The 14,453-nt window shown below is 48.9% G+C and overlaps 1 protein-coding gene across 4 annotated transcripts in view; it reads right to left on the reverse strand.

The window, feature by feature from the left end:
* LOC137532258 (von Willebrand factor A domain-containing protein 5A-like) overlaps nucleotides 1–14,453 on the reverse strand; it is a 176,233-nt gene that overhangs the window by 133,406 nt on the left and 28,374 nt on the right. For 3 of the 4 annotated variants that reach the window (XM_068252575.1, XM_068252585.1, XM_068252565.1), the window contains exons 5-7: nucleotides 9,074–9,243; nucleotides 7,448–7,562; nucleotides 5,034–5,203 (exon numbers count right to left, since the gene is read on the reverse strand). In XM_068252575.1, the coding sequence (XP_068108676.1) occupies nucleotides 5,034–5,203; nucleotides 7,448–7,562; nucleotides 9,074–9,243 (455 nt within the window). Of the gene's footprint in view, nucleotides 1–5,033; nucleotides 5,204–7,447; nucleotides 7,563–9,073; nucleotides 9,244–12,677; nucleotides 12,792–14,453 lie in introns of those variants that run through there. The other variant, XM_068252594.1, reaches the window with a different exon arrangement.

Genomic DNA, 14,453 nt, shown 5'->3' on the forward strand with positions numbered 1-14,453 from the left:
ATGTTTGGATTTGTCTGAGGCAAGCGAAGCTGGGCAGGATGATTACGATGATGACGATGATAGGGATCCTCTGTATGTTCCCAATAGAGGAGATGAAGAGGGGGACAGTTCAGAGGGGGAGTCAGAGAGTAGTAGGAGGAGAGAAGTTGCTGAAAGAAGGTGGGGCAGCTCTTCGTCAGAAACAGCTGGTGGCAGTGTCCGGCACCATGTATCGCCACCTATGTACAGCCAGCCAACTTGCCCTTCAGCATCAGCTGCTGAGGTCCCCATAGTGCCCACATCCCAGGGTGGCTCAGCGGTGTGGAAATTTTTTAATGTGTGTGCCTCAGATCGGACCAAAGCCATCTGTTCGCTCTGCCAACAAAAATTGAGCCGTGGAAAGGCCAACACTCACGTAGGGACAAGTGCCTTACGAAGGCACCTGGAGAAAAGGCACAAACAGCAATGGGATGGCCACCTGAGCAAAAGCAGCAGCAGCACACAAAAGAAAAGTCACCCTCCTTCTCCTCTTCCTCCTTCAGGTGCATCATCTGCTTCTGCCGCTTTCTCCCTTCCACCTTCACAGGCACCCTCCTCCACTCCGCCTCTGCCCTTGAGCGCTTCCTGCTCCTCTGCCCACAGCAGCAGTCAGGTGTCCGTGAAGGAAATGTTTGAGCGGAAGAAGCCAATTTCGGCCAGTCACCCCCTTGCCCGGCGTCTGACAGCTGGCGTGGCGGAACTGTTAGCTCGCCAGCTGTTACCATACCGGCTGGTGGACTCTGAGGCCTTCCGTAAATTTGTGGCCATCGGAACACCGCAGTGGAAGATGCCAGGCCGCACTTATTTTTCGAGAAAGGCCATACCCCAACTGCACCATGAAGTTGAGAGGCAAGTGGTGTCATCTCTTGTGAAGAGCGTTGGGTCAAGGGTACACCTGACCACGGATGCCTAGTCTGCCAAGCACGGGCAGGGCCGCTACATTACGTACACAGCCCATTGGGTCAACCTGGTGGTGAACGATGGCAAGCAGGGCGCAGCGGACCAAATTGTGACACCTCCACGGCTTGCAGGCAGGCCTCCTGCCACCTCCTCTCCTCCTGCTACATGCTCTTCGCTGTCCTCCTCCTCCTTGGCTGAGTGGCAGTTCTCCTCTCCAGCTACACAGCCCCAGCTCTTCAGGGCCTATGCTGCATGCCAAGTACGACGGTGTCACGCCATCTTAGACATGTCTTGTCTCAAAGTGGAGAGTCACACTGGAGCAGCTCTCCTGGCTGCTCTTAAGAAACAGGTGGATGAGTGGCTGACCCCGCACCACCTGGAGATAGGCAACGTGGTGTGCGACAACGGCAGCAATCTGCTTGCCGCTTTGCATATGGGGAAGCTGACACACATACCCTGCATGGCACATGTCATGAATCTAGTTGTTCAAAGATTTGTGGCAAAGTACCCTGGCTTAGCGGATGTCCTGAAGCAGGCCAGGAAGTTCTGTGGGCATTTGAGGCGGTCTTACACAGCCATGGCACGCTTTGCGGAAATTCAGCGGAAAAACAACATGCCGGTGAGACGCCTCATTTGCGATAGTCCGACTCGCTGGAATTCGACCCTGCTCATGTTCTCCCGCCTGCTAGAACAGAAGAAAGCCGTCACCCACTACCTCTACAACTACAGTAGAATGAAACAGTCTGGGAAGATGGGGATGTTCTGGCCCGACAACTGGACACTGATGAAAAATTCATGCAGGCTCATGCGGCCGTTTGAGGAGGTGACCAACCTGGTGAGCCGCAGTGAGGGCACCATCAGCGACTTAATTCCCTACGCTTACTTCTTGGAGCGTGCTGTGCGTAGAGTGGCGGATGAAGCTGCGAATGAGCGTGACCAGGAACCGTTACGGCAGGAACAGGCATGGGACCAATTTTCATCAGACCCAGCTGTTTCCTCAACACCTGCGGCAGCACAGAGAGGGGAGGAGGAGGAAGAAGAGAAGTCGTGTGCAGAAGATGAGTCAGACTCAGAGGATGATGAGCAAGGTGTTTCTTTGGGGGAGGAGGAGGAGGAGGGGACGGCGGCAGGAGAACAACCGCAGCAGGCGTCGCAGGGGGCTTGTGCTGCTCAACCTTCCCGTGGTATTGTTCGCGGCTGGGGGGAGGAGGTTGACTTACGTGACGTCACTGAGGAAGAGCAAGAGGAGATGGAGGCTACTGGATCCGACTTTGTGCAGATGTCGTCTTTTATGCTGTCCTGCCTGTTGAGGGACCCCCGTATAAAAAACCTCAAGGGGAATGAGCTGTACTGGGTGGCAACACTACTAGACCCTCGGTACAGGCACAAAGGGGCGGACCTGTTACCAACTCACCTGAAGGTGGAAAGGATGCAGCACATGCAGAACCAGCTGTCAACTATGCTTTACAATGCCTTTAAGGGTGATGTGACAGCACAACGCCAGCAAGGTACCACTGCCACTAATCCTCCTCCTGTGTCCACGCAGTCAAAGACAGGACGCTCCAGCGATCTCATGGTGATGTCGGACATGCGGACGTTCTTTAGTCCAACGCCTCGCCGTAGCCCTTCCGGATCCACCCTCCACCAACGCCTGGAACGGCAGGTAGCCGACTACCTGGCCTTAAGTGTGGATGTAGACACAGCTGTGAACAGCGATGAGGAACCCTTGAACTACTGGGTGCGCAGGCTTGACCTGTGGCCAGAGCTGTCCCAATTTGCCATCCAACTTCTCTCCTGCCCTGCCGCAAGCGTCCTGTCAGAAAGGACCTTCAGCGCAGCTGGAGGCATTGTCACTGAGAAGAGAAGTCGCCTAAGTCACAAAAGTGTTAAGTACCTCACCTTTATCAAAATGAATGAGGCATAGATCCCGGAGGGCTGCTGCCCGCCCCAAGACTAAGTCAGTCCCCGCACACACAGCATCTCTGCCTGCACGCCGTGTGACTGGCTGCCTGGCCTGCCCCAAGAAGACTAAGTCGCTCCCAGTCCCTCCACACAGCATGTCTGCCTGCAGGCCGCTTGACTACCTTCTCCGCCACCACCAACAGGGTCCGGGACTCCAGGCGGATTGCTGAATTTTTTAGGCCGCTGCTAGCAGCGGCCGCTGTAATAATTTTTCTGGTGCGTGTACATGACTGCCTAATTTTTCTGGCTGCACTGCGGGCAGCTGCAACAACAAAAGAAAAGGCATGTACATGCGCCCATTCCCCTTCGTGATCATTACCTTGCCGTGGTGAAGGGGCTTGCGTATCACAATGAAGCAATGACCGGCGCCTAGATGAGTGTCTCGGGGGGCACACAAAAGATAATAAGGTCGTTGCTTCATTGTGGTCAGACCAAATTTGATCAGCTGGACAGTCACTGTTCTGTCATTCAGCTACATCAGCCAGGCGACCATATGGGCTGTAAAGCCACCAAAACCTGCACTCTCGCCATGGTGCGCACCAGTCCAGCACGGCCGTCACTACACAAACAGCTGTTTGCGGTGCGTTACACGGTGAGTTTGGTGTGTCAGTCTGAAGCAGTACCTTAATTACACTACCTGATTGATGTATACACATGCAAGATGTTTTAAAGCACTTTAGGCCTGTCATTTAGCATTCAATGTGATTTCTGCCCTTAAAACGCTGCTTTGCGTCAAATCCGGATTTTTCCCGGGGACTTTTGGCGTCTATCCCACTCCGCCATGCCCCCCTCCAGGTGTTAGACCCCTTGAAACATCTTTTCCATCACTTTTGTGGCCAGCATAATTTTTTTTTTTAAAGCTCGCCTCCCCATTGAAGTCTATTGCGGTTCGCGAACTTTAACGCGAATCGAACGTTCCGCGAAAGTTCACGAACCCGGTTCGCGAACCTAAAATCGGAGGTTCGGCCCAACTCTAATCTTCACAAAAGCACTCAAAACTGTTGCACCCCCTCCTTTTGTGTCACCAACCCCTCCCTCTAGATCAGTGGTCCTCAATCTAAGGCCCGCGGGCCGAATGTGGCCCCCTGAGGCTTTTTTTCCGGCCCCCCACACACAAAATGTATTACTTATAGATACGGTTAGCTAAATATTGGTGGTCCACATATAGAATAGCAGTGCTGGCACCACCCATTCACATGGAAGCCAGAAAGCAGTAATTCACTGATTTTCAATGAAATTCCACATCAGGTGACACTGCTGTCCATTGCAGGTTGTCACCTGGGTATGCTTCACTGTCTAGCCCGCAAAGACTTCTACATCACTTTATGTGTACTCCGGCCCCCCAGAAGTCTGAAGTATGCTGACCCGGCCCTCGACCCAAAACGTTTGGGGACCCCTGCTCTAGATTGTAAGCCTTTGGCAGGGCCCTCTTCCCTTGTGTATCATACATGACTGTGTGCACTTTACCCAGAATTTGGAACTTGTATTTTTACCACTACCACTCCAGTGTATGATCTGGCATTGTACTATTATCTGCATTGTGTTGTGTATCTTATTGCTTGTTACCTGTATTATTGTATCTATTGTCTATTACCTGTATTGTGCTGTCACCCCTGTCATCATTGTCTGTAATCCTATTTATTGTACAGCGCTGCGTAATATGTTGGCACTATATAAATCCAATAAATAATAATAATAAGTATCTATCCTCCTTCTCCTAAAAATGACTTTTTAAGATATTCCACAGTTTTATTTTATATTTAAATCTACTTTTTAAGTGTTTATTGCTTTTGTTCAATGACACATTCATTTAAGTATGCCAGAGCTAAAAATCTATTAACTAGTGACCCTTTTTATCTCTTTCCTGCTCTCAGGTGCCATTTTCTGCTAGGAAAGTGTTGTATAGTTGTAATTTATTAGCAGTAAGGGACACTCTGTAGTCTGACTCAGTCCTGACTCAGACAGGAACTGTCACTTAAATACTTGATGTTTAACACTTTCAGACAGAGAAAGAAAACAAGGAAGACAGCATAGTTATTTGTGTGCTAGGCACTGTACATACACATGTCTATCTCATCATGTCACATGTCACCTTGGGTATCCTTTAAATCAAATTTTACTGGAACTAATGAGATACTGGGCAAGTTACTGACCTTAGCGCTCTGAATCCTCTGGGGGGAGTTGGGCTTGGAATTCATGGGGGAATGCATACTGCCAGATCGATCCACCACAAAGATGAACTCCCCACAGCTAGACTGTTCCTGCCCCGCTGGGAAACTGGGATAGAAATTTAGCATGGTGGCATTGTCTGCCATAATGGAACCTGCAGAAAATACACAGAACATAAAACTATAATGGAGCTTAGAGAATGCTTACTGAAGTTCCATACAAACTTTTTGTTGTTGTGAAGATTGTATGTAAGTTCTGGTGAGAATGGCAGCATCTCTGCTGGCTCACAATAAAATGCCAAGCTATCATAGTGGATTAGGAGAGAGCCAGGAACTATGCTGGAGAGTACAGAAGGTCTACGGGATGCTAATATGCCCCTATGACTGGTTGCAAATTGTATGAAGCTTGGGATTTGGTCAATCAAACGCAGTTTCTGACGATACTGAATGACCAAATTATAATTTACATGCGAGAACCACATCTCATTGGTCATTAGTGCTGTCAACATTCTAGATTTCCAACTCAGATGGTCACAAAGAAGAAAAATTTAAACTGTGTACAAAGTTTTAAAGTGAAACCGATGTGGCCAATAAAAAAAAAAGTTAGATACTTACCTAGGTAGAGGGCAGCATGTGGATAATCCAGAAACCTCCAGTGTCCTCCTCATCCCACCGATGCCGCACATGGACCCTCTGACAAGAGTTTGTCGGGTAGGTTCTTGTGGCTGCCCACCCTGCCATGTACAAGCATTGCTGTACTACATCTGCATGAGTATGGCTGCGCCTGCACAGTATGGTCGCACTTATGCATGAAGAGGAGCACGGCCACTAACTTCCAGAAGGTCCCAGGCAGCACCAGTGGGGGCCAGGAGGACATGGGAAGCCTATGGAGGATCCAGAGGCTTTCCTCTTCATAGGCAAGTATGCAGCCTTTTATTTTACAACCGCCTCAGGTTTGCTTTAAGGAGGGTACACACCTTCAATCCCTCGGGTAACAGTCTAGGCCCGATGCTGTACAGACTCATCGTTGGCCTGAAGTGCAGTGATGCTTTATGTTGCTATGGCGGTGGAACGAGGGTCAACAACACAACACATGATGGATGGGGCAGAGTGAGAAGAATATTGCCCTTCGCTAAGAGGATCCCCCAGGTGGATCCAAGGCCAGATTTATACATTTTGTGTAGGGATGGTCGGAAATGCCAATTTCCGATTCTGCGGTAGATCCGCATTCCGCCATTGCCAATTACCGCTACTGCTACTGATTCCGCTTTCCGCTACCAATTTCTGCATTCTGATGCGGATTTCCGCCAGAAATCGCAGATATTTTCCCCAACTTTAACATCGATTTTCTCAAAAACTATAAGGTCTTTTTGAAAACGTTTTTTGCATCTTGTTCACATGATTCTGTTTAATAAACCGTGAAAATTTGGTGTTTCTAGCACTTATAGGAGCTTTGCTATTAACCACTAAAGTCGGCAGATTTTCCTGTAATGTAAAATGCAGAAAATCCGCATTATCCGATATGCGGTAATTTTAAGCCAATCAGAAGACTCAGAATGAATAAGCCAATCAAAGAATGCGGAAATTTCCGCCTAAATCCCCATTCTCTGATTGGTTTATTCATTCCGAGTCTTCTGATTGGCTTAAAATTACCGCATATTGGGTAATGCAGATTTTCTACATTTTACATTACAGTAAAAATCCGCCGACTTTAGCGGTGATTAGCAAAGCTCCCGTAAGTCCTAGAAACACCAAATTTTCAGGGTTTATTAAACTGAATCTTGTGAACAAGATGCAAAAAAAAGTTTATAGTTGCAAAAGATGCAAAAAAAAAGATTTTATAGTTTTTGAGAAAGTCACTGTTAAAGTTGGCGGAAATTTCCGCGATTTCCGGCGGAAATCCGCCTACCGCACTTGTCGATTTCCGCATTCCGATGTGGAAATGTAATTTCCGATCGGAATTTCGGAAATTGCATTTCCGCAGAATCCAAATGAGCATCCCTAATTTTGTGGCCCCTAGGCCAGGTACGTTATCACTCCCCTTTTATCTGCAGCAGCGCCCAGGGGCGGAACTGGGGGGAGCGGCTCCTGTGACTGCAGGGGGCCAAGAGGTGTGGGGCCCTTACTACTAACCTTCTCTTTCTCTGGTACTTAGGCTACCGTTGTTATGGGTGTGAAGATCCTGATGGCCACACTTGTTTTATGACCCTTGTGAGATGGGCCCCATAGCAGCGGCTATGGCTGCTATAGTGATTCCTACACCACTGTGTGTGAGATTGGCCCCCAGGCTGTGAGGGTCTCCATTGGCAAGACAAGGGGAGGGGTGTGAACATTAAGGGGCCCCATCAAAAAAATTTTCAGATCATTAATGTAGATGTCACATGACCTAATGACGTCACCTGTTTCTGCAGATTCAAGCCCCGCCTCCACGGTGACGCTGGGCTTGTACACATCCATATAATAGGCCAGTAGCTCTACATCTCGCTCAAACTTGTGTCCCTCTGCCAGAGATACCTGCACATGTGACAGTGACACAGAGACGGTTAGCGCCCTCTAGTGTGAGCTCCTGGTACTGAGGACGATGATTAAAGATGGTCAATGAAACGCAAAGAATTGTAACTTGCATGAAAAAAAAAATGTAAAGCAAATTAAATCTAAACAATAAAGCTTTTTGGAGAAAATAATGCTCTGAGAAAAACTAAAACAAATGTAATACAAGTTTTAAATTGCAGATTTTTTATTTTTATAACACATCAATCGCTTTTATTGTTGAGCACACGTCTTTAACCACTTGAGGACCGCGGTGTTAAACCCCCCTAGTGACCAGGCCATTTTTTACTAAATAGGCCACTGCAGCTTTAAGGCCTCGCTGCAGGGACCGTACAACTCAGCACACAAGTGAATCACCCCCTTTTCTGCCCACCAACAGAGCTTTCTGTTGGTGGGGTCTGATCGCTCCCCCAACATTTATTTTATTTAAATATTTTATTTATTTATTTATTAAGAAATTTCCCTATTTTTGTTTAGATTTTTGTAGTCCCCCCTCCCTCCCCCCGCCAGCCAATCAGCATGATCGGCTGTAAAAGACTTCAGCCTGTGACAGCAGATGGCTTCTCTGCCTACAGAGGGGACAGCCGTGTCACGCAGCTGTATCCAGTACAGCGCTGCTCAAGGTTAACAGATGGCAATTTTGCCGTCTAACCGTCTCTGAGCGACGATCGCCGCTGGGATACTGATGGTGGAGCAGAGCTCCGTCATTCCGGCGTGGATGTGCGCTCATCGGCGTGCGCGATCCCCTGCAATCCCCACCCAAAGCCATTCACGCCGATCGGTGTGGAGTGGTCCTGGGGCTGCCGCCGCATTCACGCCAATCGGCGTTGAGCGGTTGGGAGGGGTTAATAAAGTGGCAAAACTTGGGGCCCTGGTGCAAGCTTTACATGGGCCCCCAAGCACGATATTGATATGGAGCCCCAAAACCTACCAATGACGGCTGCAGTGCCTGAAAGGTGGAATCAGAGTAAGAAAATAGCTTGTTAAGGGTTATCACTATGCAATGCATGTATAGAGCTGTCTGTTATCAGCATAGCACCCATAAAAAGCTAATAAGATGGATGAAGGAGAGCCCCTTCTGGGCCCCTCTGGCCCGGTGCAGTTGCAACCTCTGCACCCCCTATTGCTACGCCATTGCTTTACTATTAGTTAAAGCAAACTTTCTGTTCCATTATGTAGACATGTCAAACAACTAAATAACCTAAACCAAGATAACAGCACAAAGTACTTGTAGGAGCCCTCCCAGCATTCTTGCAACTGAAGTTCTGCTTTTTCAGAAGTTTGACCTGACAAGTGATTTATACAGAGGGAGTAGTGTACTGCCATCTTGTGAATGCAATTCCCTGTTTTGTGCATATATGTAGTTCTAATTCTACAAAAACATACGCGAATATTAGGAGTCCTAAAAGCCATAGAAAACCTAGCCACAACTATGGAAATAAATGACGTTGAACACATTTCTCCGCCTGCCTTACCTTGCCGCCGGTCTTGTCGCTATCCGTGTACTCCACCGGCGTGATGTTACAGTTGGACTTGATCTTGGCGATGCCGTAGGTGGAGAGGAATTGAGCGTTCAGAGTCAGTGTATACGGAATTGAGCCCACTGGCACCTGCGGGCGTGTGGCCGTCACACTCACATCCTGATCTAGAAGAGGCCAGAAAAAAATCAGTCCAAAAAAAGATCCATGGAGGTAAAGATGGTGCAAGAGCCACATTCATAAAGTATCGAAAGTCAGAACTCTGCCCATTGTTCATCTATAGACACATCATATGCGGAGATCCAATCAAGACACACTCCTTATACACCGGCTAAACGGGACATAGTGGTCTACCCTAGAGGGCGATAGGGAGCACTTCTCAACGTTAGAGAACACTTGGGACCTTATAACAAAACAAAACAAAACAAAAACCCTGCCTCTTGTATCTAACAATGCCAATTGGATGTTTATAAATGTCCTAATTTTGCACTATTATTGCAAACATCCATTTGCTGATTTGTGAGGGCATGCGCGCATTTTATCACTTCTATGCGTGGAGTGAAGTGGTTAAACTATAGGCCTGCATCACATACATCTTCTCCTCCTGGATGTCAGCTAGGTTCCTGAATCTTAGCCTGGATAAAACTGAGCTCATAATTTTCTTGCCCCGCTCTGCACCACCCCTCCCAGATATTCACGTCACTATCAACAGCACTACCATCCGACCTACCTCCCAGGCCCGCTGCCTGGGCGTCACCCTAGACTCTGCCCTCTCCTTCACCCCACCCCGCTCTGCACCACCCCTCCCAGATATTGACGTCACTATGAACAGCACTACCATCCGCCCTACCTCCCAGGCCCGCTGCCTGGGCGTTACCCTAGACTCTGCCCTCTCCTTCAGCCCACATATCCAAAATGTTACCAGGACCTGCAACTTCCACCTTCGCAACATCTCCAAAATCTGCCCCTTTCTGACCCCGGATACTACCAAACTTCTCATCCATGCCCTCATCATCTCTTGCCTTGACTACTGCAATGCCCTACTATCTGGCCTTCCCTTGATACACATTGCACCCCTTAAATCAGTCATGAATGCAGCAGCAAGACTCTCCATCTTTCCCACCACTCTGCTTCCACTTCTCCCCTCTGCGAAGCCCTACACTGGCTCCCTATCTGCTTTAGGATCAGTTTTAAGGTTCTGTGCCTTACCTACAAATCTGTGCACAAGACCTGCCCAACCTACATTTCTGAGCTTTCAACAGATATATACCTGCCCGCCCCCTCCGGTCCAATGATCTCCGCCTGGTCACCTCACGCATTTCTCATTCCCATGAAAGCTTACAAGACTTCTCAAGAGCTGCTCCCACCCTATGGAATTCCCTTCCATTCCCCCTCAGACTCGCACTTTCCTTCAACAACTTCAAGCAAGCTCTTAAAACACATTTCTTTAAAATGGCCTACCCCACATCTACCACACTAACTCTCTCAGTCAACCACCTTTTTCTCAGTCCTACCTTATGTGTACCCCCACCCTTTAGATTGTAAGCCTTTGGCAGGGCCTTCCCCCTCCCTTAGTGTGTCCTTCTTAATTTTACTACCCCAGCAATGACACCCGTGACCCGTCTCATGGACTAACACACGCTTGTTTTGCTGGGTCTCTGTAAAATACATTTTATACCCTGATTGCATGTATAACCTTGTGCTATGTTGTATAACCGTTTGCTATCTCTCTGTCTGTCACCCCTTGTTGCAATGTATGTATCCCTATTTATTGTCCAGCCAGGGGCGTAGCTAGAAATGACTGGGCCCCATAGCAAAAAAAAATTATGCCCTACACACACACGACCTTCCAACCCCACGGACCTCGGACCTCCCACCCAAACATATTGTGGGGAAATCTGATTTCCCCACAAAATGCAACCAGATTGTCGGCAGATTTCCCTACAATATGCAACCAGATTATCGGCAGATTTCCCTACAATATGCAACCAGATTGTCGGCAGATTTCCCAACAAAATGCAACCAGATTGTCGGCAGATTTCCACACAATATGCAACCAGATTGTCGGCAGATTTCCACACAATATGCAACCAGATTGTCGGCAGATTTCCCAACAAAATGCAACCAGATTGTCGGCAGATTTCCCAACAAAATGCAACCAGATTGTCGGCAGATTTCCCCACAAAATGCAACCAGATTGTTGGCAGATTTCCCCACAAATTGCAACCAGATTGGAGGCAGATTTCCCCACAAAATGCAACCAGATTGTTGGCAGATTTCCCCACAAAATACAGTATATGTAGTTAGGTCTATAGTGGACTAACATTAATTACCTGGAGGGAGGGTGGTTGGGCAGGCTGGCACACTATTTGCGGTGCAGGAACTGCACTGGGTAGGCAGTTAGGTATCTGGGTGAGAGGGTAGGCAGATAGGTAGATGGGTGGGCAGTTAGGTAGCCGGGTGGGAAGTTAGGTAGCCGGGTGGCAGGGTGGGCAGTTAGGTAGCCGGGTGGGCAGTTAGGTAGCTGGGTGGCAGGGTAGGCAGATAGGTAGCCAGGTGGGCAGCTAGGTAGCTGGGTGGCAGGGTAGGCAGATAGGTAGCAGGTTAGGCAGATAGGTATCTGGGTGGCAGGGTAGGCAGTTAGGTAGCTGGGTGGGCAGTTAGGTAGCTGGGTGGCAGGGTAGGCAGATAGGTAGCCAGGTGGGCAGCTAGGTAGCTGGGTGGCAGGGTAGGCAGTCAGGTAGCTGGGTGGCAGGGTAGGCAGTTAGGTAGCCGGGTGGGAGGGTGAGCAGTTAGGTAGCCGGGTGGGAGGGTGGTAGCCGCGTGGGACGGTGAGCAGTTAGGTAGCCAGGTGGGCAGTTAAGTAGCCGGGTGGGCAGTTAGGTAGCCGGGTGGGAGTGTGGCCAGTTAGGTAGTGGGCAATTAGGTAGCCGGGTGGGCAGTTAGGGAGTGGGCAGTTAGGTAGCCGGGTGGGAGAGTGAGGAGTTACGTAGCCTTCAGTTAGGTAGCCGGTTGGGAGGGTGGGCAGTTAGGTAGCCGGGTGGGAGGGTGGGCAGTTAGGTAGCCGGGTGGGAGGGTGGGCAGTTAGGTAGTGGGCAGTTATGTAGCCGGGTGGGAGAGTGGGCAGTTAGGTAGCCGGGTGGGAGGGTGGCCAGATAGATAGCCGGGTGGGAGGGTGGCTAGTTAGGTAGCCGGGTGGGAGGGTGGCCAGTTAGGTATGTTAGGTAGCCGGGTGGGAGGGTGGCCAGTTAGGTAGATGGGTGGGAGGGTGGCCAGTTAGGTAGCCGGGTGGGAGGGTGGCTAGTTAGATAGCCGGGTGGGAGGGTGGCCAGTTAGGTATGTTAGGTGGGTGGGAGGGTGGCCAGTTAGGTAGCCGGGTGGGAGGGTGGCTAGTTAGATAGCCGGGTGGGAGGGTGGCCAGTTAGGTATGTTAGGTAGCCGGGTGGGAGGGTGGCCAGTTAGGTAGCCGGGTGGGAGGGTAGCCGGGTGGGCAATTAGGTAGCCGGGATGGGAGGGTGTTCAATTAGGTAGCTGGGGTGGGAGGGGAGGTAGCTGAGCAGTTAGTGGGGTAGGGGCCCGACTCCTATCCCCCCCGCCTCACCTGGAGTCCCCCCTCCTTCCATCAGCGGCGAGAGAGCGGCATATACAGGAATCTCCGGCGCCGGCGGGGTAATCAGCTGCTAGAGGTTCAGCTGCCTCCCGGGCTACGGTGTCTTCTCTGTATTGCTGCTCGCAATAAACCAGGAAGCGGTGCGAGCAGCAATACAGAGGAGACAGCGTAGCCCGGAGGCAGCTGAACCTCTAGTGCCTGATTACTCCTGCCGGAGCTTTCTGTATTTGCTGCACTCTCGCCACTGATTAAAGGAGGGGGGACCCCCCAGGTGAGGAGGGGGGACCCCAGGTGAGGCGGGGGGGAGCGCCGAGGTGAGGGAGGGAAGACCCGGCCGGCGAAAAAAAAAAATAAGCAAAAAAAAAAAAACAAAAAAAAGTCCACTCAAGTAGCTGCGGGCCCCCAGTGACGTAGGGCTGCCGCGGGGCCCCATAGCAACGCTATGGCTGCTATCCCCATTGCTACGCCACTGTGTCCAGTGCTGCATAATATGTTAGTGCTTTATAAATACAATTAATAATAACAATAATACCCACTCAATTTACCAGTAATCCATATTTTAAAGTGTATCTGAGATGAAAAACAAACTATGACAAGTAACTTGTCTATATATGTTATCTAAAGTTTAGATACTTTACACAGCAAATCCAGCTGCAAACAGCTTCTACGGTTTATGTTTATTTATTCCTGTAATACAATGACCCAGGCAAACTGCAACTGCATCTCCAGCCCTCAGCTCACTCCCCTCTCCTCCTCCTTCCTCCCCTCTGCCTCTGAAATCTCTGGCTAGTAACACCTCCTCCTCCTCCTGCCCAGTCTGAGCTCCCATAAGCCCTTGCTACATAGAGTGCCAAGGCATTTTGAGCTGTGTGCGAGGCTTGTTTAGTTTATAGGAAATTAGAGTATTAAAACAAAAACAAAAAAGTATTTGGCTTGAGGAATACCCTATAAACTATATGTAAGGAACACAATTATGCAATGAGTAAAAGTTTATTTCGGATCCACTTTAACATTTACTTTGCAGGTTTGAACAAAAAATGCAATTAGTTTTAAGCTTCGGCCATGTCAATGAGGATGTTGCTCATAGACATATTGATGGACAATTTCTATCAGATTAGGTGAATTTTATTTAGTCCAACACTAATCGTTTGCCTTTGGCAGGATTAATTTTCATATACAAAATTATTATTATTATTATGATTATTATTGGCAATTATGTCCACCCCCCAGTCATTTACCAAACCCCCCCCCCCCCCACACCTCCTTTTGAAAGATGATATCCAATGATGAATGAAAATTCAGCTGCTCAGGGTTAGGGGCTCTTTCTAATGTCACAATGCTAAAATGTTATAAGTGGGGGATAGGTCTGGTCTGCAAACAGGCCAGTTTACCATCCACACTTTTACCATGGAGTCATGGTGTTGCAATATATGTAGCATGCAGTTTGGCTTTGTCTGGATGAAATAAGCACAGCCTTCATCATAAGTGTCAGCATGTACTGCTCCAAAATCTGTAGATATCCAACATTAATAGTACCTTCCTAATCAGTTTTTAATGCCAACCCAAAATTGCAACCATCCAATTTTAGCTTTCAGCCTTGTCCCTTGCACACTGAAATGTCCCTGGATATTGTAAATAGTTTAACCACTTCAGCCCTCAGTCGTGTTTCACTTTATGCATCCAAGCAATTTTCCCCTCCCATTCATTCTCCTGTACTTATCACAATGAACTAATCTATATCTTGTTTTCTTCATCACCAATTAGGCT

Source organism: Hyperolius riggenbachi, chromosome 1 (genome assembly GCF_040937935.1).
Source record: "Hyperolius riggenbachi isolate aHypRig1 chromosome 1, aHypRig1.pri, whole genome shotgun sequence".
In the NCBI taxonomy this organism is placed as follows: domain Eukaryota; kingdom Metazoa; phylum Chordata; class Amphibia; order Anura; family Hyperoliidae; genus Hyperolius; species Hyperolius riggenbachi.